This window comes from Cydia pomonella, unplaced genomic scaffold, assembly GCF_033807575.1.
Source record: "Cydia pomonella isolate Wapato2018A unplaced genomic scaffold, ilCydPomo1 PGA_scaffold_116, whole genome shotgun sequence".
In the NCBI taxonomy this organism is placed as follows: domain Eukaryota; kingdom Metazoa; phylum Arthropoda; class Insecta; order Lepidoptera; family Tortricidae; genus Cydia; species Cydia pomonella.
In genome coordinates, this window is record NW_026907761.1 from 1,331 (window position 1) to 27,100 (window position 25,770).

The window sequence follows — 25,770 nt, forward strand, 5'->3', positions numbered from 1 at the left end:
GACCGTGTAGTGTTTTGACATGAGCTTCTCTCAATATTAACGGAAGTAATACATTGTTTTTTGAAATAATTATCGGGTGTTTTCGTATGAATTCCATATCGGCGTGCTTCAATCTACCGCCGACTCTTAGGATGCTCTTATCGTCAAGAAAAGGTGATAAAGCTAGGAGATTGCTTTTAGATTTTAAGTTTCTGTCTCTTTTCAGGTCTTCTATCTCTTCCGAAAATTCTACTTCTTGTGACATCCTAATACATATAGTAAGTGCATCGTTTCTTTCTTCGTATGTCAGGTAAGAAGGTAAGTTACTTTTCTCTTTGTCTATAATTCTTAGCCAGCGTCTACAGTATGCAATAACACGTGTAAGTTTCTCCAGTGACGAAAACTTCTTCAATAAGGTAAGTTGTTCTTCATTCTCATTGGTTACTACCATAGTTACTATATTCTTTCTCTTTTCTATTGCTGTATCTAGTGGAGTTCCTTTTTCTAATCTTATTTCTTTCTCTTTCAACATTGCAGATCCGTTCCACCATATCTCTGTGGACATTAGTTTGGAAGGCATCACTCCTCTTGAAGCAGGATCAGCAGGATTTTGCTTAGTGTTTACATAGAACCAGTGATTAGCATCGAGTATCTGCGTGATTTCTATGACTCTATTCTTTACAAAAGGCTTCCATTTCATTGGATCTCCGTGTATCCAAGCCAAAGTCACTTGACTATCTGAATAAGCGTATACGTTGTCAAGATGCACATCTAGTGACTCAGCTACTTGTTTCAAAAGTTTACTCAATAATGTAGCAGCCAGTAATTCCAAACGGGGTAAGGAAACTTTTCTAATCGGTGAGATTTTTGTTTTTGCTGTCACGAGGGATACTTTAATTTCTCCTTCTTCGTCTATAACTCTCGAGTATATAACTGCCGCATAAGCTAATGCTGAAGCGTCTGCATATCCATGCAGTTCAAGAGTTGATTTACTCATAGTGTGCATCCATCGATCTAAGCTGACACCTTTCAAAGCTGGCAGTTCTCTCTTATACTGTGACCACTCTTTTTGTAGTTCTGCCGGAAGTTCTTCATCCCACGAAATGCCTTTTTTCCACAAAACTTGCATAAATATCTTTGCTAGTATGACACTTGGAGCAATCCATCCCATTGGGTCGAATATTGATGCTATCTCAGACAAAACGCTTCTTTTAGTCATAGGTGTGTCATGGGAATCTTTGATATGATTAGGTATGAACAACTTATCTTCCTTAACTTCCCATATTATACCTAATGTTTTCACGCTCTCTTTGCGTTTTATTTCGACTGTCTGCGTTTCTTCTCTCTTTTCTTGCTTGTCTAATGCTGTCATAAACTCTTCGCTATTCGAACACCACTTCTTTAGTGTGAATCCTCCAGAAATTAAAATTTGTGTAACTTGTTTTTGAATTTCTATAGCCTCTTTTTCTTCGTCTGTACCTGAGAGCAAATCATCCATATAGAAATCTCGTAATATCATCTTTTGAGCTTCTGGATAGTCCGATCCTTCATCCTTTGCTGTTTGCCTTAAAGTTTTTATTGCCAGATAAGGCGCACAGGATGTTCCGAATGTAACAGTTAAGAGTTTGAAGTCTTCAATGGGTCCCTTTGGATCTGGTCTCCATACAATTCTCTGGTAATTTGTGTGTTCATCTTTTACTCGTATCTGTCTATACATCTTCTCCACGTCGGCAACAAATGCTATCTTGTATGTTCTCCATCTAATGAGAATGGCTCGTAGATCTTCTAACAATGGGGGTCCGATTAATAACTCGTCATTCAAGGATACCCCGTTGCTTCCCTTGCATGAAGCATCATAGACTACCCTTAATTTGCTCGTTTCTCGCTCCAATTTAATCACAGCGTGATGGGGGAGCCACACGCCATTTTCTTCTTCATCTTTGGTTTCTATTTTCTTCATGTGGTTTAGCGTCATGTACTCTTCTAGAACTTTGTTGTATTCTTCTAATAGGTGAGGTTTACTTTTAAGTCTGTTCTCTGTAGACTTCCAGCGCTTCAGTGCAATCTCTCGGCTGTTAGATGGAAGAACTGGTGGCTCGTGTTTCATTGGCAGATCTACTATGTAACGTCCGTCTTCGTCTCTAGTGGTAGTTTTCTCATATATTTCTTCTACTTTGATCTCTTCTGCTGTTAGCTTGTGTTTCTCTTCATCCATTGTCTCTAGCTCCCAGAATCACTGTTGGTGCTTGGTGTTGGATTAGTGCTGCTCGTGCACGGCGTAGTACCCTCTAGCATGTCCGTCATCTCTGCTTTCAAATCAATGAACATTTCCTCGCACGCTGAATACACATCTTCTTTGAAATATTCGTATTTCGCTTTGTCTGAAGGTGTTGATATTTTTATCAAGGCTCGATTGTTTGCTACGAACTGACTAAAATAATTTTCTATGGATTCTTTTCGTGTCTTGATGTACCCTCTTGTTAATCTCGCTTTTGGTGTTTTCTTGAAGTTCGCTTGCGCTTTGAGAATTAATTCACAAATATTTTCTTGCTCAGCTATTAATCCCGGTAATTCTTGAGACATTTTGAGATATTATTCTTGAAAATTAGTAAAATTCACAGCGAAATCTTGATTGTTTTGTTTGACGTGAAAATTTTTTCACGTGATTCTATTTCCGAAATCTTATTTTTCCAAATCCATAAAATCCAATCTAGTAAATATAGCTGATTTAAAGCGGCGATTTTTCTGCGTTGACTCGTAGGCTTGTAAATATAACTTATTTATTTTATCTTCTCGAAATCTTGAATTTTAATTTTGTAATTTTGTTGACAATTTTGACGTTTGGTTTCTGAAATTACTTCTAGATGCTGTATATCACTGACCCTTTAGTTTGATTTTAGACTCTACAATACTGTACTTTAAGATCACTTTCGAATGCACTGTCTTTGTCACTTAAGTCACTTCGCTTCTACAGTTCGAAGGACCACTTTGTTTGAATAAGTTGCTACGTTACCAATCATTTATTTTGAAATGTGACAGTTTCTTATATAGATTCTATGATAAACTAGCATTACCTAGTTTGCGTCTGGAACAGCGCCATCTACCAGGAAATTGGGACAACAAACTAAACATAATGCATACAAATTACTTCAGTATGTATAGTCATTACATAGCTAAAAAACGGTTACAGTCCGATAACGTGTTTATTACAAATGTTTTCTAGGTAATATTTTAACAGATAAAATACTATAAAATTGTTCAGTACCTTTGCGGTTATTAAGCTATGTTTTGTTTATTACACATTATTCACAATTACGATACTATAAACACGTAAATTGACTTGGCCGTTATTTAGTTATTTTTTAATTGTTATTCAATTCTAAAGAACGGTTAAGGTATACTTAACGGTGTTTTAGGAGTAATATCGCACATATTTTAGTAATTATTTGCAACACTAAAACACAAAATTGTGATTTTCTAATTAATAATATAATATTTGAGGAAATGGTTTTCAAACAAAGTAAGGATAAATTTAGTTTTAATTTTTGCACAAAAGAAATCCGGAATAAATGTACACATTTTCTAGAGATATGGGTTTGAACGTTTTTTGCCCATATCTCAAAACTATAATTTGTGGGTTAGATAGGTTTTAGTGATAGGACGGCAGTATTATAGAGTTCAACAACCAAATGAAACCTTTTTTAAGGCAATTGGCTTCACATTATAATTATATACCTAATAGCGGCCCGCCCCGGCTCCGCACGGGTATTCAACATTTATTTTTTTAAATATGATATAGCCTATGTTCACAGGGGATAGTGTAGCTTTCCAACGGTGAAAGAATTTTTCAAATCGGTCCAGTAGTTTCGGAGCTTATTCAATGCAAACAAACAAACAAATCTTTCCTCTTTATAATATTAGTAAGATGAATGAAATAAGTAGGGATATTGTTTTCATCAAATATTAGGTACCTATATCAAATTATACACGTGTAAATATTAATGTGTAGTGCCAGCCTTAGTATTTTCAATGTTTCTTCACCACTGATAACGGGGTCTGCTCATTATCATCTTTGCGTTGTCCCGGCATTTTGTTACGGCTTATGGGAGCCTAGGGTCCACTTGGCAACTAATCCCAAGAATTGGCGTAGGCACTAGTTTTTGGGAAAGCGACTGCCATCTGACCAGAAGGTAAACCCACAGGGTAAACTAGGACATATTGGGATTAATCCGGTTTCTTAACGACGTTTTCTTTCACCGAAAATCTACTGGTAAATATCAAATGATATTTCGTACATAAGTTCCGAAAAATTATGTAGCACGTTCTTACCGCTAGGCTACCAGCGCTTTTTTTTACGAATATTCATACTAAGATGCGTAAAAGCAAGCCTTATCTCTTTGCTCTAGGATTGTAAATAGGACTCTAAGGTATCTTCAAGCTCAAACATCCTTCGTCCATTCTATCAGTATAGCAAACACCCTACACCCAATGACAATCATCAAAACAGATTCACCAGCAAAGGTCATTGCCGCATCGTCCTCCCAAGTTTCCTGGACATTGTCGCATGACCCCGCGACCAAAACATACGGACATACATACAAACTTTCTTTACAACGTTCCATGCAACTATCAACCTTACATGCATCCAGCAAAGTTCATTTTTTAACGAAGATTCGAAGGAACTTGCGAGTCAGTGAAGATGTTTAAGAAAGTGCAAATGAAAAAGGACTTTAATGCTGTGTGGAATGGTTTATGTTTGATTGCCTACGTAGATAGGGTTTTAGTGTGTGCGTGCGGCGTCATCGAGTCTCACAGTGATAGCTCATGTGATTGTAGGGTTTGCAGAAAATAGGGGCGGTTCTTATAATTATATAGGTACAAAAAAAATGTTAACTGTAAACTGGGGTTATTTTGAATCGCGGGGATATTTGAGAAAAATTGCGTTAATTTTTTAATACAAGCTTAAGAGTTTTTTTGATGTGGTTGGCAACCTTAACCGAAATACATTATGAAAGCGTTCAGAAACCTTTTATAGTTTAAAAATTGATGATCATTGTTTCCCCGTCGTTAAAAGAAACCCCAGTTTACCGGTATAGAATAAAACATATTGTAAAAAAATAAAAAAATTACTTGGCTATCATTATTACCGACATTTATATAGGGTTATTTTTAGTCTAGTGCCAAGGATAAAAAAGTTTAATGTTAATCATCGACTTCTAATTCGAGGAAAATTTTTAGTGTATTAAGTTGAACATGACTTCATTTGATTTCCAATGCAATTTTAAAAGATAAAAAATGATTTTCACAAGTCTATTTTCAAGTATTTTTTGTACAAAACGTTTAACATTTTCATTTTTCTTGAGCATGATTGTCCGTACGAGTATCATCTTTCATTGCTGTTCATTTCAATTCATTCGATAATTTGAAAATTTTGTATTTCGAATTACGATAAGTTGTAGCTAATCTATCACTACCTGTCCACGCTGTTGCTACCCGTATATTAATAAACGCCCCTATTGCAATTCCTTATCCAACCATCTAAAAAAAAGCTGATTTTGACCATTGTACCCAATCTCACTGATACTGCTAAATGTTAACAACAACAATTAAATACTTCATACCGTATCGAAATATCATAAATCCACGACGCATGTAATAAATTATGTGACTTATGTTGTAGAAGATTAAGATTAATTTAGGTTGTATGTGAAGTAAAGAGAGCATGATTCAATCTTCGGCGGCTGCGAGGCAAGAACCCACGCGTTTCGGTTCGCAGTCTGAATTCGCCTCTTGTCTTGAGCGCTTCAATGCGCGGTGTGGGCGCGATTCTTTTTGAAAATGGAATCTAGTTCGAATGTACATTCGATTTTTGAGTTGTCCGTTGTGTGTTGTGCTAGCGGCCAGTGTGTTGAAGGGTAAGATTATTGTTCTTTTTTTAAAATTAAGAATGCTTTTAGTGAAAATCGTTTCAGCGGGATTTGATTGTAGGAACTGAAAAGTATTCAGGTCATGTTAAATTGGAAAATAATTTTTTAATTGGTCTAAAGAATAAAATTAAAAAAATAGTCATCTTTAGATTTAAAAAAGATGATTTTGAAATTGTTATGCACATTTCTATTAAGTTTTTTTTGACATTCAGACAGAATTTTTGTTATCTAAAAGTTCGTTTTTAAGCAAATTTTTTTTTTAATTTTTTAATTAATTTATCAGCCTCGAGATATTTCTTATCATCTTTACCTAAATTAGAAAACATATTTGAAAAAAGTTTACTTTTAAAAGTTGAGTTCCATTTCGCGCGCCGTCGGCACCGGCATTATGCCGCCCTTGAATACCCATGTGTTAATGCTTTTCTAGATCAAAACTGGCTTATACTTGTTTTAGCACCTTGATATATATCTAGCGGCTATAATGCGGAAAGAAGTGCTTAGGTGCATTAATGATGCTTTTTACCCGATTTGACTTAGAGAAGGAAGGTTGGTTTTTATGTAGGTATTTTCACCGGTTTCGAACCGCTTGAACAAAGTAAAAATATTGTTTTTATGAGGGATATAGTTGATGGGCTGTAGAGGGAACTCTTCAACCTATTATAGAAACATTCCTACCTACTATTATATACAGGAATTTACTCGAAATTATTTAGTTTTGAATATTGCAAGATTAAGTCTAAATACTACATCTAACCACCTACACACCTATGTTTTTTAAATCTCACTTAATTGCTTAATTAAGTGGTGTCACTTCTGATCAAGTCTCCTATGTCACCCTGTTTAATAAAATAATATAATCATATTATAAATGCGAGCGACTGATACCTCTTCAACGGCTGAACCGAATTAATACATAAAACGCTCGCAGACGGGAGACTGACTGGAACCACTACTAATCACAAACTAAGTATTTTTATACTACGTCGGTGGCAAACAAGCATACGGCCCGCCTGATGGTAAGCAGTATCCGCAGCCTATGTACGCCTGTAACTCCAGAGGAGTTACATGCGCGTTGCCGACCCTAACTCCCTCCCGCCCCTCGTTGAGCTCTGTGTGTGTGTTGGGTCTGTAAGTAGGCAGTAGCTTTATAATTGACAGGTAATCATCGCATTTGCTTGTGTTAGCCTGTAGACATTATAAGTAACTTTTTTATGTCTAATAAAAGTGAGTAAGTAGTTACCCGTTTCTCTTATTGGTGAACAAAATATAGTTTAGATATTATAAGTCATTTTTTTATGCCTAATATAAGTGAGTAAGTAGTTACCGGTTTCTCTTATTGGTGAACAAAATATAGTTTTTTTTAGTATTAAAAAACTGATCGTCGATTGGCTCTAGTCACACCTGATGGAAAGAGAAGACAGGGCCTAAGTGTAAGGCCTGAGTGGACGCTCGAGTCGGGCGTGCAGCGGGGCGGGGCGTGCGGCGTGCATGTTAAACAAATGAATCTCATACTGGTGTCCTGAGTGGACGCTGCTCAAAGCGAATGCCGAGCGGGCAAGTTTGCGGGCAATGCGGCGTCGAGCGGGGCGTCGTGGAGAGGTTCAAACCTGTTTGTGATTTGCAGCGGCGATAAGAGCGTGCAGTCATGTCGTGCAAACAAATAATTATTGAAATACAATATAAACCAGCATTTTGGCTATCATTACAAAAATAGACTGTTTAAATAAATGGAAGGTAAATTAAAGTATTTATTTTCACTTTTAATCCATTGCTTCTTAAGGTTTCGTATAAAGTGGGAAATTCTCCAAACCGTCTTCTTTGCTTCACTACGACACTAGGACCTTGCTTTGTAGAAAAACGACACATTTTGAGCCATGAAGTCTCTTCTAAAAAGAAATCAAGAATGTCGTCCTACGTCGATGCCATGGTGAATGCGACCGATTCACACGAGCGGTGAGCGTGCACTGAGGCCACTCGCTGGACGCTCTATCTCACGCTCGCCCGCTCCGCTGCACGCCCCGCCGAACGCTCCGCTCCGAGCGTCCACTCAGGCCTTACACTAAGATGGAGCTCACCGGTTCAGTAGTAGCCTATTCACTCTTGCTTTAAAGAGACCGAGGTCATATTTATCGGGGAATACAGATGGATAGTTGAAGTTTTAGTTTCATTTATTCGCCATAAATTACAATTTGATGTTCAGTCAATAATAGCATAATTATTACACATTGCTTAAGTTTAAGTATCTGAAATATCTTAGTTTGTAATATTAGTAATATTACTAAATACCTAGGTGCTAATTAAACTTTTGAATGTCAAGCTTGCTGTTCAGATATTCTGACAATGAGGAAAAAGCATGATTCCTGAAATAACTTAGTATCTTTTCCAACCTCCTAAGACCCTGAGTACACATTTTTGTACATATTCCAAAATCTATTTTGAACTTTTAATATGTACCGTAAAACTACCCAACTATAGTCCAATACTGCAACTATGGTCCACAAGTTCAAAAGGAAATTAAGTATCTATACCAATGTTCGTTTTGGTTTACTCCTAGTTTTACCTTCCATTTATAAACATACTTTGCCTTAGAACTACAAAAATATAAGTAGTAAAATACACACTTGAACGAGAAAAATTGAGTTTATTTGTGGACCATAGTTGGGAGCTTTGGACTATAGTTGGGTGGTTTTACGGTAACTAAGGGTTCCAAATTTGAAAACAAAACAATTGCTTCTGGGTCTCAGGAGGTTAAAAACGTCAAATGGGAGACTTGTTCATTGTAAAGGCAGTTTATTGAACATTTTTATTTATAGGATAGATCCCTGCTTTTTAGTTTTTCTGAGCCGTGATTTTGGTAACAGCCTGTGTTTATATCGCAGATTGTAGTTTAAGTCCAACAGTTTAAGATATGTTTCAGCCTGTTTATGTACTTCTAATAAAGAATTATATATAAATAATGATATCACAGTCATTATACCGAGTTTTCAAAGTATAGGTAATTCACAAACTAAAATACTATGTTCCTTAGCTTAAAACCAGCCAAGCTGTGCTCATATCATTTTCCTAAATAACATAATAAATTAATAATTAACCTACGGTGATTGTACATAAAAATGCAAATAAATGATTTGTATTTAACGATAAAAATAAAACGAACATTTCGACGAATTGTGAGAGCGCTCTTGTTTTAAATCGGTTTAAAACTGTACGGCGGACGATTTTGATAAGTCCAATAAAATCCGGTCATAATTGTGAGCAGTATATCAATTAAAGTAGAGGTTTGCCTGATTCGGTACGGCCCCTATGTGCGAAACTACGTGGGCCCAAGAGTTCAAATCCTATATTTAACCTGGGAGTTTTAGCAATGCGTTAAGCCCCCGTAATACAAAAAAATACATGTCTGTATCTACATAACTAATCTAATCTGGAGCTACATCTCTTCTTCCTAGCGTTGTCCCGGCACATTGCCACGGCTCATGGGAGCCTGGGGTCCGCTTGACAACTAATCCCAAGATTTGGCGTAGGCACTAATTTTTACGAAAGCGACTGCCATCTGACCTTCCAACCCAGAGGGTAAAACTAGGCCTTGTTGGGATTAGTCCGGTTCCTCACGATGTTTTCCTTCACCGAAAAGCGACTGGTAAATATCAAATGATATTTCGTACATAAGTTCCGAAAAACTCATTGGTACGAGCCGGGGTTTTAACCCGCGACCTCCGGATTGAAAGTCGCACGCTCTTACCGCTAGGCCACCAGCGCTTCAATCTGGAGCTACATAAAGGCATCATCAGACGATGAGGCCAAGGCACTGTTACACCATCCTACGTACGTTACTACCATTGACTACTGACACGACCGCGCCGCTGGGCAGCGCTCCGGACACATTCCGTCAGGACGTGTCTTCTTCCTCGCGTTGACCCAGCATTTTGCCACGGCTCATGGGAGCCTGAGGTCCGCTTGACGACTAATTTGGTGTAGATACTTGTTTTTACGAAAGCAACCGGCATCTGGCCTTCCATCTCAGAGGGTAAACTAGGTCTTGTTGGGATTAGTCCGGATGCCTCACGTTTTCCTTCCCCGAAAAGCGACTGGTAAATATCAAATGATATTTCGTACATAAGTTCCGAAAAACTCATTGGTACGAGCCGGGATTAGAAGCCGCGACCTCCGGATTGCAAGTCGCACGCTCTTACCGCTAAGCCACCAGCTCTTCACGTGTACGACATCCTCAACCATATTGCAATCTAGGCAATTTATTTATTTATTTAATATTGATCTAAATATGTTAATATTGATCTATTTTCCTATTTAATTAAGTAGGTATTTGCATGTTGTACATAAATGCATAGTTTCACCTAAACGTACAAACAGATAATTAATAGCACCAAACTAAACTAGGTACGATAACTAAGTAATATGATTATAGGACATTGTGACAAAAAATGACTAAGTTCCACAGTCAGCTCAATAAGGTTTGTGTTGTTGGTACTTAGACAAAGATATTATATATATATATAATTAAAAATATAATTTTAAAAACGTAAATAGTTAAATACATATAAAACACCCATGACTCCGGAACAAATATCTATGCTCATCACACAAATAAATCCCCTTACCAGGATTTAAACTGCGTTTACCTACGATGCGTAAAGATATGATTGTCCTAAAATATTGTATATATTACTAGCTTCTGCCGATACTTCGTCTACGTGAAACGATTGATGATAATTGATAAAAACTATATTTAATTAAATTTCGGTTTATTCGTAGGCAAGTAAGGTGGGTAATTTCTTAATAATTTCGTCTAATTGTGCTTTATTTGAATAATCAACTGCAATACTGCCGGGAACGCTAAAAATCCGGGCAGAAACAATTACTTTGACATGCAGGTAATACTGCAGCCGACTGCATTTCTGTTGGGAACGTGATATTGGTAATTTTATCGAAAAGTTATACAAAATATGACGTTTTCTACAATGTGGTCAGCTACCGCCACGTTCTTAAGGAAATATAATGTAGTAATAAAAATATATATAATAAATAATACTAAGATCCGTCTGTACGTGAGCCGTATGTAAGTATAAGGCCACTGGCCACGTCCGTAGATCTTGGGGCGGCAGTTGTGTGTTGTGTGTCTCAAGACTAAAATAAGAAGTAAGGGGCAAGGGCTGCAACAATCGTGCCTGCTTTAATTTCCGTTCGGAACCTAATCCAAGCCTCGTTTAGGTACAAGAACCAGTGACCTACAAATAAGACTTGGATTAGGTTTAAACATAAGCAGAAACTTAATACTATATATACAATTATACAAATTTTACTGGCGTTGAGAAGCAGCCCACATATTAACTTTTAACACAAATCAAAAGCATCCAAACTAAATTAATAAAGTCAAAGTTGTACTATTTGCAACAAAATTCCAATAGAAAATAAAAGACGAGCGAAAAGGGCATATTTCTCTTCACCACACCAACTGGAAAAGACCCTCTTGATTGTTCAAAAACTAATGAGAAAGTTGCATTTTGTCCACATGTGGGGCAAAGTAATCAGATGCAAATTGTGAGTTGTTTCCTTAGTTTCCTGGTAGAATTGATTTTTAAATGACGATTTTGAATAATATTTTTTTATTACGTTTATTCGTTAATATCAGTTAGTATTTCCTTGACTACTAATGTCAAAAAGAAGAAGCTACTTAGGGCGGCATGTATTGCACCCCTATGAGGTACAGAACATTACGGCCCAAAGAATCTGGAACTTCCTGGATTCCACGGGCATTAGTAATGAACTTTAAAGGACTGTCACAATAGTCTGTTTGGTCAACGTGGCACTCAAAGGCCCAAAAACCCCAATGTGCCCCTCGTGCCTTGAAGCCCTCGCAACGCTCAAGATTCCAGTTCTCGATCCACTCGCTACGCCCTTGATTCAATTTTGTAATCTTTAGCTTGCTCGGGTATCAATATACGAGCGGTTAAACAACAACTTTGCCCCCTTGTAAAACAAATACCTAACTAATTTTATCACCAGCCAGTGCGCGGTGGTGTACCATGCAGGCATGCCATATTACGCAGTAGGTAATTCCCATTTTAGCCTTAAAAAACCATGCAAACGTCTGTGTGGAGTATAGGAATCCACTAATCCACTATCCTTTTGAGCAATGACATCATTTTCTCAAATCCACTAACCTATTCGTACCTAGGCGCTCGCTGTAGGTCATGTTCAATGATAAGATTATTGTTTGTTCATAAATATACACACGCTTCTCGGCTTTATCTCAACTGTTTAAGGTGGAAGATTGTGTACATATTTGTGACCGTCTGTGCGGATTATGGATGAATCGACTGTTATTCTGCTTATCTTGCATGTGTTTCGTGGAAAATAGATTTAAAGTTCGGCTTTGCTAAATATAGCGTTGCCATATATCTAAGGATGTCTTACGGGCACTAAGAATGGTGCTAGTTCAGTGGTGTCACGAATTCGAGCCAATCGTGTAGTCAAACGCAATTAGTTGCGACCAATCGCGCGCGTGATGCGAAATCATCAACCAATCGCGTTGTGGCGTTAGACTGCACGATTGGCTCGAATTCGTGTGCGTGACACCGCTGTACTGGCCCCATTTTTTTTTTCAATCAATCAGCACTAACAGCTAAACCTTCGTGCTAATTGGCATTATATTACTTAGTGTCTAACATGCATTAATCACTTTTAAAGATACAATAAAATACAATAATTGGAAAGACGAATTGCAATAAACAAAATAAATAAAATTGAATTGAATTAATGAATTATACGTACTTAGGAATAATAACAATGTCACAATTTTCTGAAATAAAATAATTAAAATTAAATTAATAATTTTAGAGCATAATTTTGAGGCGCCCAATTTGACTCGAGAAAATGACAGAAGGTGACGTGGCTACAAAATCGCAAATAACATTTATTTTGGTAAAATGCTGCCTTTCAAGTTTGAATTGTTTGCTACTGTGGCAAAAGAAGAGATATGAGCCAAACCATGTTACCTTTCGTTACATTATTGAGTTGAATCGGGTCATAGGAGGATAATTTCGCCTTAAAATGTATTGGAAAATATAGAGCGGGTGCGAGTGCACTCACTACCATTACTTGTAAATATAAACTCTGGTGTAGTCTGTAAACAGGCCGCCGTGTACGGTGCGTACCTACACATGTCGTTTTTAGGGTTCCGCATCCAAAGGGTAAAACGGGACCCTATTACTAAGACGCCGCTGTCCGTCTGTCACAATTAAAATTTTCACAGATGATGTATTTCTGTTGCCGCTATAACAAACAAATACTAAAAAGTACGGAATCCTCGTTTGGCGGTATCTTTTTGGTTAATTCTAAAAAGAAAAAAATAACAGCCTGCCAACCCTGGAACTAGGCCCTTTCAGCGTTAGAGTAATATGCGCCCGTTTTGCCACACAGATAATTCAGAACTGCGGCGGTATCATGGTCGTATTTTTATCATTTGTCATGCGTCATTTTCGTATTACCTACATTTGTTAGAACGTGACAGGCATGATGACAGATGATGACCATCCTTAACCCTACTGGATTAACAAATAAGTTATTTTTTATCAAAATTATCAGTAAGTAGGGTTAAGAGACACAGAAATAAGAGTAACACATTCATTTTTTCATATGGGCTACCATGTGCAAAAATTGAATATGCAGATGGCTCCACTACACGATGGCCCAGTGTAGGCCAGTCCAAGGGACGCATTTATGCGTTAGAGGGAGCAAGTGATATTGCTATCTCATTCCACCGCATAGCTGCGTCCCTTAGACTGGCCTACGCTGGCCCATCATGTAGAGGAGCCCTCACAAAAGTCCGGACATCAAATGCTGACTTGTCAGGGGAAATCCTGACTTATGGTACAGTCAGCGTCAAATACTTTGTAGCAGTCAAAGTGGCCAAATAGTTCGGTACACTATACTAAATATATGGTGTACCGAACTATTTGGCTACTTTGGTTGCTACAAAGTATTTGACGCTGACTGTACTACGTATATTGGGTACATATTTAATAAGATATATTGAAACATAACATACTTTCGTTATTTGTCCAATGAAAAAATATAAGTACATAAAACTATTGGGAATCACGGCCAGTAACTACCAACTCCACAACTTGTGTTTATGTGCGATCTGTGATAACACCTGCTGACTCTGCTGTTGTAGTTCGTGTCATCCGCGATGACGCGCAGATTTGTCAAATCTAACCTTTATTAACATGACAATACGTTGCACTACCGCTTAATCAACACTTATAATGTAACACCATTTGTAGATTTGTATAGAAGAAGAAGAAGAAAATAAATGTATTCAGGACGCTTACAATGTTGCTTAAATATATTGAAACACATTTATTAGTAAAAAAATATAAACGTCACTGAAAAGGTCTCCCCTCAGCTTGATGTCAAGTTACCTTTCAGGTATCTTGACGCTGGTCTTCCGTGGAGACCTGTCCAAACGATCGCGTCTGTACGTAAACTTAAATAACATTCAAATAACATTAAAATAACAAATAATAAAAATATGTAGTAATGTTATTTAAATAATAATTTAAATAACATTACTAAGTAGAGATGAGAATAGGAATCACATTTTTTTTCAGTTAGCGCTATTTATATATTATGTATACCTAACTTGTTTTCACAACGACATATGTGTAGGACTAATTAGAATTTACCCCGTGGTTCTATGGAATGAAAATAATAAAAACTTAATAAAGGTTAAAGTTGGAATTGGCACTTGGAGCCGATTTCTGCAAATTTAAAATGTACTTTTTGTATTTTACTTTAAAAGACAAAATTGAATAGTTGTTTGTTATCCCTTAAACAATAAAATAAAATAAAAACACGAGGCCATGCACGCGTTTTCGTGAATGACACGGTTTTCATCAGGTAGCTGGTTAAAATATAACTAAGATAGTAGAAATTTCTTATATTTCGATGTTTATTTCGGTCCCGGAACCTAAGAGATAGTAAAAGTGGCCTTGAGATCCTCTTTTTATTGATAAGCTGTATAATGTGAGTATTGTACCTAGGTTTATCCATTATTATTTATGTTGGTTGAAATGTTTATTAATAATAAGTGGTGTTTATACTTGTTTTAAAGGATGCATAAAACGTCTAAAACCGTTATAACAAAATTTTCATTATCAAAAATGTTGAGTGATACTATTTTTCAATTCGATATAATTACATTTCTGATGATATTTTTTGCTGTCCCAAGGCTATTATTCTAAATACTTACATCTAACGAACAGTATGGGTATATTTTCATTATATATGTTATAAACTAATAAAAAATATACTAATGTTCCTTATGTATCGTTTGTGATAAAACCGAATTTTAAATCGAAACAACGTAATCTACCGCTATTTCGCGGGTCCCATGTCGGTATGGCTCGCAAAAATATCATAAGTTTGTAGGCAAATTAAATACTTGATACCTATAGGTAGAGAATTATTAAGAGAATCGATCTACTTATTCCTAAAAAAATATTTATTTATTATTATTTTTTATCTTTATTTCTCTTTCTTCTTAGGTTATGTTTTTTACAATATGGATATAAAAGTAAAATATAAAATACATCAAAAAATACTATACAAAACACATATAAACACATTGTAAAAAACTTAACCTAGTGTGCCGCCAGCAGCGGGGCAGGGCCCAAGCTGCCGGTGGTCAGGGCTGCAGAGAGAGGAACCGCCGCACTATCCGCGCCGTGTCCAAGATCACCGCCTTCTGCATCTGACCCTTGATCCAACCACCTAGCGAGAGTCTCTCAAGGTGTTGGTCGAGACTCTTCGCTATGAGACCGTTCGCTGAAACGACTATTGGGACAATGATCGTCGAATCAACATCCCACATGGCGGTTATCTCGTGAGCCAAGTCTAGGTACTTGCTGGACTTGTCCTTCTCGGCTTTCACGAGATTCTCATCATGGGGGATGGTGATATCGACGAGCACGGCCCGGCGTTGCGATCGATCTATTATCACGATGTCAGGCTTATTGGCTACAATAGTCCTGTCAGTGATAATAGATCGATCCCAATAGAGCGTGGCACGACCATTTTCGAGAACTGGCACAGGTGAGTACTTGTAGTACGGTACTTCGCGGTCCACAAGGCGGTATAGAAGAGCAAGTTGCTGGTGAATAATTCTGGCTACGAGATTATGTCTGTGCAAGTACTCACCGTTAGCAAGATGAGAACAACCGGAAATGATATGCCTGAGTGACTCTCCGGGACGGCGGCATGCCCGACAAATGTCGACCGTACCGTCCTTCAGGATATACTTCCGATAGTTGTTCGTCATCATAACTTCGTCCGCAATTGCACAGGCAAAACCCTCGGTTTCTCCGAAGAGGTCCCCGAATCGTAACCAGTTCACCAACGCGAGCAGGTCCACGTCAGGTCCCGTGAGGGCCTTGTAGAACCGCCCGTGTAGCACCTTACTCTCCCATGCCGCCTTGCGATCCGCAGTACTTAGTACCACAGGTTTGCGCCAGTTCTCGTTTGCCAAGGAGAGCGGCGTGAGGTTCCTGTCTACTGCCACCACGTCACGATGCATCCCACACTCGTTGTTAAGGAAATAATTCCTGAGATTGCACACCTCGCGGTTGTGGAGATCTTTGGCATTTAGGAAGCCTCGACCTCCACACTTCCGTGGGATGTACAATCTCATAACAGACGAGCGTGGGTGTAGCATACGGTGTGTGGTGAGCAGTAGTCGGACCCTCCGATCCAGGGCGTCCAGCTCGGTCTGAGTCCACCTTAGTATGCCAAAGGAGTATGTGAGTAGGGGCATTACCCAGGCGTTGAAGGCGCGCACTTTGTTGCCTCCTGATTATTATTATTATTATAATCTTTATTTCAGACCAAGGATCCATATTTTGTTAGTAATGTACATAAAAACACAAAAAAAGAATAACATGGAAACTAGTGTTAGTGTATAACATAGAAATAAAAATAAAAATAATGTTATGTAAGGGCATGGAGCCTAATCCACCTCTTTAACACTGGCGAGTCCCAGCGATCAATAACAGCGCCAGTTATTAAATCAGGACAGCCTTTTTGTGGCTGTCCCGCGCGGCACTGTTTTTGTAATAACTCAAGGATACCTCCCTAAATCTGGTTGGTCTATTGATCATTTAATTACCGATACATAGTACATTACTTGGGCTTGAATCTCCAATGGTAGTGGACGCATAGACGGTATTTTTGATCGAAGAACAGTTAATTTTTTAAACGACGTATTTTGGAGCGGCCACTACGACATTTGTATGGGCTAACATTTATCGCTATACATTTGACATAAAAATGTGTTGCCTTATAATAACAGTTGTAAATATGGTGTAAGAAAATTGTGATTAATAAATACGTGAATCGGGTTCAAAATGTACGAAAGATGGCCAAAAAACATTTTTGTCGACATTTGTACGGCTACTTCGACTATACACATGTCGAATGTGGCACACAAATATCGACACAGTGCCATACAAATGTCGGAAAGGTGCCATACAAAAGTCGTCAGGGTCTCACAAATACCACAAAAATAATAAATACTGCCATAACAATGTTGATACATGCAAAAACACCTCACTAATGGTTGACCATTGCCATACAAATGCGTTTTGCGTTTGCTAGTTAACTATAAAAAGTAGAGTGGTGCCTCGTACAGTATATTTTTTGTTCCCTTCCTAAACGATGACTATAAATTTGATTTACCTGAAATAAAAATTGCCATACAAATGTCACACCCTCTTCAAAAATTAACCCTTGGAGCGTATATTGTTAATATCCAAAACGGTTACTTCATTTTGATATAGTGTAATGATTAAATTTTTTGACGTCGCGTTCATAAGGTTAAATAATTATGAATGAAAGATAAAAGCTATCGTACTTGAACGCCTTCGCCGTAATAGAATGATAATTGATAAATTCTAACAAAATATTTCATTAACCTTTTAACCTAATCCTTATCAAACTTTGGGTTAAATGGGTTCTATTTTTAAACGGCACAATCGTTTTTAAGTTCAGTCGCCGCAGTATGATATTTTAAGAAATTATCATATCAATTAAACTACATATGAATACTTCATTCTTGACGTTTGACGTCACATTAGCATTTTTTGATAAATATTAGGAACACATTAATCATTAATAATTACGCGTAAAAGCATATTGCGTTTCAATTTAAAATAGCAGTTTGGGGAATTATTTTTAGTTTGTTCGCGTTAATAATGCAGTAAAATCATCAATATCCGCCTAGCGATGTTCATAACCGATTAAATCATTCCTAATTAGAGTATACCTCATTCACATATATATATAAGGACGGGCCTTACGGGCAATAAGAATGGGGCCAGTACAGCGGTGTCACGCACACGAATTGGGTACTTGACACATGTTGAATATTATAACAAAATTTAGCTAAATGGATAGAAAATGAGCCATCCGTTATAAAAAAGTGAAATTTAAAAATTCATTTGGTGACGACCGGTCTGGCCTCGTGGGTAGTGACCCTGCCTATGAAGCCGATGGTCCCGGGTTCAAATCCTGGTAAGGGCATTTATTCGTGTGATGAGCATGGATATTTGTTCCTGAGTCATGGGTGTTTTCTATGTATTTAAGTTTTTATCAATATTTATATATTATATATATCGTTGTCTAAGTACCCTCAACACAAGCCTTATTGAGCTTACTGTGGGACTTAGTCAATTTGTGTAATAATGTCCTATAATATTTATTTATTTATTCATTTTGAGGTTATAAAAAAATACAAGGCTCCAAAGTCTCAAACATTATTATATATATTTTTAACTTTCAAAAAGAAAACATAATATGGTACCATTCGATTTCTTACATTTTATTGAAAAATAAATTGTATGACAACTATATGCATAAAAGCAATATATCAGGGTCAAAATAGCAATTTTCTTCCATACATTTAAGACAGAAATAATTATAAGGCGTTTCAATTATCGTGTGCAGGCGTCAGAGTTTAACTCTCATTTCTGACCTTTGTGTTGTTTAAATGCCATCAGTACTATATAGATATTTGATCTCAGGAAAATCCAGATCGATTGACATTATTTACAAAACACTGTCAAGTAGCCAAATCGAGTCAATCGTGCAGCCAAACCGATTGGTTGGTGAGTTCAGACGCGATTGGTCGCAACTAGTTGCGTTAGACGATTGGCTCGAATTCGTGAGTGATGCCACTGAACTAGCACCATTCTTAGTGCCTGTGATGCCCGTCCTTAGATATATGATATATGTCAATGGTATACCATCAATTGGTCACCGTGAGCGTGGCTTTCTAATTAGGAACAATTTGATTGGTTAGGGGCGTAGCTGGGCCGGCGGACAATCATGATTTTGCTGCATTCTTAACGCAAACGTAATAAAGTAGTAACGATATATAAAAACGGATACGGAGTTAGTCACCGAAATTCAAATTGGTGTACAATTAATCTGAGGGCACGGTTATGCCCCCGAGAAAAGCGAAGCGCTTCGTCGTTGTTTTGAACCCTCATGAACCATCACTTGGGTTTTACTGGATAAACTAAATTCTCGAGGCATAATGTCAATAGAGTCAAACCAATATAAGTTGGCAGTTATTTTGGCAGCCTAGACAGTGCAAGTGTTATTTTAAACGTAAACTTCTATGAAATTATGACGTTTACTTAACACTTGCACAGGCTAGGCTATCAAAATCGCTGCCAACTTATCTTGGCCTGACTCTAGTGGCTGTAAGTATAAAAAAAAAATTGCATATCTCTCAAATTTTAGATTTTGTTCATATCTAGAAAACCCAATCACTGACTCGCTTACTGATGATCGTTAAAATCCTTAGGGTTCTTCCTGAAGTCCTAGGAAGCTGATTTGGTGAGAGGTGGAAACGGCCAAGAAATATATTTTTACTAAGGTAGAGGTAGAATTTGTGAAGTTAGGGTATACCTAGAGTTAGAAGCTTGACTCTACAAGAGATCAGTACCCCTAGTGTAACTTTGATCGAAATCATAACGTGACGAACGCGTTTGCGTTAAGTTTCATTTTGTATAGGATTTTGAGGTTCCAAAACGTCCCGCTTGGCGCGCTCTTTCGAAATCCAATACAAAATGAGACTAAACGCAAACGCGTACGTCACGTTTGGAAATCGAATTTATTTACACTAGGGGTACAGTACCCCTAGTGTAACTAAATTCGATTTTGAAACGTGACGTACGCGTTTGCGTTTAGTCTCATTTTGTATTGGATTTAGAAAGAGCGCGCCAAGCGGGACGTTTTGGAAACTCAAAATCCTATACAAAATGAGACTTAACGCAAACGCGTTCGTCACGTTATGATGTCGATAACATTTACACTAGGGGTACTGATAACTTTTTGACAGTGCAAGAGTGGTTTCGTCTTGGCAACATTTTACATGAAAATGTTTTTGATGGGATTTGTTTTACATTAAGTACGTAGTCTATTTTAATACGTAATATAACTAAATTATATCTAGTCCAATCCTTAGTATCCCTACTAGTAATGTAAATGCGAAAGTAAATCCGTCTGTCTGCCTGTCTGTTACCTCATCACGCTTTTAAACCAATAGTTAGTAGAATGAGATAGTTTGTTAGTAGAATCATTCAGGTTCAACTCGGAAATCATTTTATCTACGTGGACGAAGTCGCGGGCAGGAGTTAGCTACTTGATAAATGTACTTAGTAGTTAGTTACTAGTTAAAAATGCCCCCTCTCTTGAAAGGTACACCGAAGCAAAATGCTCAAAAACTAGTAGTGCTTGCGTCAAAAATTTGGCATCACCTGACCTAGATAGATGAATAATTTCCGCAAGTTGGTTGCTAGGCATCCCAAATACCTATTCCTCGTCTTTTTCTAGTTTACACGTGTTCCTCGGAAAATCTAGGACTAAGATATATTTATGGCTTAACAATTAGTCAGACAAGGTGAAACAGTTTATGCTAAACAGTCGATGACAGACTTATAAACATTGACGATTTATTAAATTCGCTGGTTTTCGCGAATGTATTTTAAACGGTGCTCGACCTTCCTGTTGGATGAACGAACTCTTATTTTTAGAACACCTGCGCGGTGCTTTAGGTATTTTAATTTCCCGAAATCAGCTGCTGAGTTGTTGAAATCTTTCCTAGTTCGGATGCTCTGGGAGCTTCATCAACATGGCAATCCTTGATAGTCTGTGCGGAAAGAGAAGAGTCGTGGAATGTAAGGAAGCCCATACATTCTTCGACTGTTTCTTTCCGCACAGATTCTAGAAAACGTAATAATGTATCATGGGCAGGGATCTTTGGCAATGATAACGTCTTGCATTAGCAATTAGTCCATAGAATTTCTATAATAAAGTACTTACTTACTTGTATATGTAGGACTGTATGTGTTTTTTTTATTATTAATTAAAAAAGTATATTTTTATTTAATGCATGCTAGTTATAAGTTGTAATGTTTTGACAAGATGTGTCCCGCCGAGTCTCATGCCGGTTGGGGCAATTGTAGGAGGGTATTGGGATACCCTCCTACAATTTAGGAAATATTTAAATCTTCTCGGGTCAGGGTTGTAGGGATAGAGCCGGCGTAGCTTTATTATACGTTCATAAGCGCATTGTAATATGCGTACTTAAAAAATAAATTATCTTTATCTTTATTTGGGTGACCAATAAAAATCCGTAAAATATCGTTTATGAATATTATCGAGAGACATTAAAATGTATTGTAACAAATCTAATTAAGTATTATATATAAAAGATTTCATGATTAATTTATCATATTTTTGTTTCAGGTATCGCTGACTCTGCGCGGCATCGGATCCAACGACTCAAACAGTTTCAATATCTAAAATGATCTTAATTTTTTTTTCTTATTTGTTTTTCAATGACCGAAAGATAGCTAAAATATTTTTTTGCCAATACTGTTCGAAGTTCCGTTTTATGTTCGAAGTATAAAAGTACAAAATAAATAACTAAGCAGGGCCAAATTCGTCTTCAGCGCAGTTTTAATGTGAATAAAAAAACAATATAATTTTATAAACGTTGAAGTAAATATTACAATGACTGAATTGCGAATGTCCAAACTAGTACGAATTTTTGACAACCGCAAGGTGTGTGAGGAGAATGAAAGTTTTCATAATTCCGGTACTAGAGGTGGCGGCCTCGAAATATCACGAATTATGAGTGTATGGATGTCTGTGTTTGCTTGTGGTGTTAGAAATTTGGACAATGTTAGATTAGTAAATGTATTTAAAACTAGTAATCCAACTGAAAAAGCACTGCGTAATAGTTTGCACTAAACCAAAATAAGAAAAGTAAACAATAATATACACTTCGGGTAATCTTCTTATATCTGTACTGTATTTTTTTCCACAGACACCAGACGGCACGGCCATTTCAAAGGTCTGAAGCTCATCACCTTCAGATTCTCCAACAAAATGGTCGAAAACGAGGTGGACGCGGCAGTCCTCAACATCCACGTCCAAGAGTTGCAGACACACAACTCCACCATAGACACGACGGAGGACCATTTCACCATAAACATCCAACCTAGCAGAGTAACTAAAAATCACAATAATAACAAAGCAGCCGTACCATACGGCCCAGAAAATTCAGTGAAGATGTCCAGAAAAGAACTGAAGATGGGGAAATGGTTGAAGTTAGATGTGACGAGTATGGTGGCGGAGTTTTTTAGGTTGCCACGGGAACAGGGGTTAGAGATAGTAGTGAGAGTACAAGACTCGAAGAATAAGATGAGCTTGGTTGTACCGCATCCGAGCGCTGAATCAAATAATGCTTTGGTAAGTTTCATGAATTCTATGAAATAATATAATGAGAGTTTAGGTGAGACTACGATTTATATTCGACCACTTGGCAATAGAGCACAACATATTGTATTTAAGTCATGCGTAGGAGACCAAAATTTGTTAGTGAATGTTTTGAGATTAAAAAATACTGATAAAATTGTTAATCTGCATTAATAAGTAGGTAACCCGTCCATCCCATCGTTAATTAACTAGGTACAACAGGTTTAGATATCGAGGTAAAAATAATGACTTCTGAGAATTAATAAAGATATGAAAGTAGTTCGTAATTTTATTGCATTGATAATAACAGTAGGATGCAGATATATGTAGCTATGTGCATATGTGGTATCATGTACCTACCATATGTCGTTTAACTAGAATGTAGCATATTTACTTAGTTACAGGCGCTCTCGAGATAGTATTGTGGTGCCGAAATTAAAATTGTGGTTCCTAAATTATGCTTTACATCGTATTCCGAGTGACCATGACATGTATGTCTTTTTGCAGATGCCATATATAGAAGTAAGTCTTAAGGACAATTCACATAAGAGGATAAGGCGAAATATCGGCATGGATTGCAACGAAAACTCCAAAGAGGCGAGATGCTGCCGTTACCCCCTAGTAGTTAACTTTGAAGAGTTCGGTTGGGACTGGATCATTGCTCCCAAACAGTACGACGCGAACTACTGCAGTGGAGAGTGTCCTTACAGTTTCCTTCAGAAGTACCCTCACACACATTTAGTGCATTTAGCAGCGCCGCAAGGAAGTGGAGGTCCTTGCTGTGCTCCGAGACGGATGTCGAGTATCTCCATGCTGTACTTCGATCATGATTTGAACATCATCTACGGCACGATCCCGGGCATGGTGGTGGAGAGCTGTGGCTGTTCATAGCGACAGTTGCCTGCCTAGTCTAAGACTCCAAGCGAACAGTCCAGTGATAGTCCTTTCGTTTGTCTCAAAATTGTTACTACGTTCATTATAAATAAATAATTTGGGAACAACTTATTAATTTCGATTTTGGATTTTGTTTTATAAGTTTTTATTATATAATTTCGTTGGAGTTGTTGGTTTTGGTAGTATGTTTGTATACCTACTGATTCATATTAATTTTCATTACCCTACCATTTTATTGATATTAATTTACTATCGCTTGGAGTCATAAGTGTAGTCTATCCCTTTGTGATATTTGGCTGAAGACTGCGAATCCTTGTGTTGTGTGCGCGTGTGACATTGTAAATTTATTCTACGTTTGTACATCTTAGTGTAATGGACGCTCTTACTATAAGTTCTAATTTAACATCAACATCATCCATTTTCGTATTTAAATCCTTATCGATTTCAGAAATGCTAGTTTTTGGATCATCTTCAAAATTTTACATTATATTTAGTTTTTATTTTAATTTAGCTTTAGTTTTCTAGGGATTTACATCAGACGTAAGATTTGCGTATGGGTCTTTAAATTCTATTATAACGTTGACTTGAAGATCACTACGTCAACGTATTTTCCAAGTAAATAATTTATAAATTGACTTGCTACTGTTGACTAACTGTAACATGATTTAAGTACCTTGATTTTTTACTGCAATATCTTTATATTCTTTGTTCAAATTTGCACTACACTACGTTTAAGGAAGTTGTTTAAAAATAGATATCTTTATTATCAGTTTCGACTTTAATAGTTGTCAGACTAATTAACCAAAATAAAAACCTGACTCTATATTCTTGACCCATATTCATTATGATGAAATTATAAATTAAAATCAATAAAAAAATTACGACGTCTGCCTTGATAACACGAGTAATTAAGTCGAGACGATAATTCTTTATCTTTTATTACCTTTGCAGCAATGACATGAGTGTCTTTAAGCAACTTTTTATCTCGAAATGTCATATATTCCTCTTACGTTCTAGGTTTATCTTCGGTAATATTAAGCTAGGAACCTTAATTGAATTTAACGAACGATGATAAGCATGACATTCAGATGCATGCTCGTTCAATGTACCTACTTGCATTTATACTTTAAGCCACAAATGGAATGGCACTTCAAAAATACCGGAAAATAGCTGATTTATTTAGGAAATTATTTGGATCTGTTTTGGACATACTTTAATCTATATCAAATATATGACGGTTAAAATAAACTAAACAGTGCCTCTAATCTAGTACCTACCTACTTAAATAATATAAGCATGTATTTGTCACAGTTTAATAATAAATATAACTAAGTATATATTTTAATATTTCCAAAATACAAGTTATCCATTACTTTGCGAAATTTTCTTCGTATGAAACTATCTTCCTCTTTTGATTCGTTTATTAATGGTGCCTTTCTATACTTGAAATTAGTAAAGCTTTTTACTCCCTTGAAGATGAATTTGATATATTTAAGTTACTTATTTATGAATTCTTGTGACATTTTTAATCTTACTACAATATTTCTAATCATGTTTTTAAAATGATTGTACTTTCTTGTCTAAAATTTTATAGCGGGTGGTGCTTAATCATCTAGGTGTTTATTACAATTATCAAATTATATATCAGTACCTACCCTTAAATTGTATTATTTTGGCGTGATCTAAAGTAAGATTAAGAAAAAATGATGAATGTAGAATTTTCAAAAAATATCTCATTTTAAGGGCATTTAGTTGCATTTTGTGCCTTTTATAGATCTCCTTACTTTTGGATGTGGAAAAATTGTAATGTTTAAAAATATAATAGTAATAAATAAGGTCATTTGTATAAGTTTGGTGTATCTTGAGTTAAACAGAATACTAACATTTTCGTGTTTTATTATTAATTAAATAAATTTTGTGACTCATGTTTTACAATTCGTATTATTTTGTGGGTGTAAACTGTTTTTTTATATGGAAATATATGTCTATCAAATATGGCATCTTTTATTTCATATTTCGACCTTATTTTGCCGACTAAAGAGCTTTGTTATAAACGATATTGACCTGTTCAACATTTGAAAAAACTGCTTCAAAATGGTCCAAAAATCAACACAGCTGAGGGATA

The 25,770-nt window shown here is 36.7% G+C and overlaps 2 protein-coding genes across 3 annotated transcripts; one reads left to right on the top strand and one right to left on the bottom strand.

Moving 5' to 3' along the window:
* Window positions 1-436: 436 nt before the first annotated feature.
* On the bottom strand, window positions 437-2,194 carry LOC133533195 (uncharacterized; the record flags this gene model as incomplete). Its single annotated transcript, XM_061872150.1, has 1 exon — window positions 437-2,194. A coding segment is annotated over exon 1 (1,758 nt), but the record flags the coding sequence as incomplete, so codon positions are not given.
* Window positions 2,195-5,639: 3,445 nt separating this feature from the next.
* LOC133533196 (growth/differentiation factor 8-like) lies at window positions 5,640-25,369 on the top strand. 2 transcript variants are annotated; one of them, XM_061872151.1, is made up of 4 exons: window positions 5,640-5,894; window positions 21,738-21,955; window positions 22,321-22,745; window positions 23,259-25,369. In XM_061872151.1, the coding sequence occupies exons 3-4, from the start codon at window positions 22,383-22,385 to the stop codon at window positions 23,640-23,642; spliced, it is 747 nt and encodes a 248-aa protein (XP_061728135.1). In that variant the 5' UTR covers window positions 5,640-5,894; window positions 21,738-21,955; window positions 22,321-22,382; the 3' UTR covers window positions 23,643-25,369. The 2 variants fall into 2 exon arrangements, with proteins under 2 accessions (XP_061728135.1, XP_061728136.1); XM_061872152.1 differs by having other exon boundaries at window positions 21,738-21,780.
* Window positions 25,370-25,770: the final 401 nt, after the last annotated feature.

Coding starts and splice junctions, on each gene's coding strand:
- LOC133533196 (XM_061872151.1), top strand. CDS start 22,383: ATGGTCGAAAACGAGGTGGACGCGGCAGTCCTCAACATCCACGTCCAA. Junction 22,746..23,258: donor CTGAATCAAATAATGCTTTG/GTAAGTTTCATG, acceptor GTCTTTTTGCAG/ATGCCATATATAGAAGTAAG.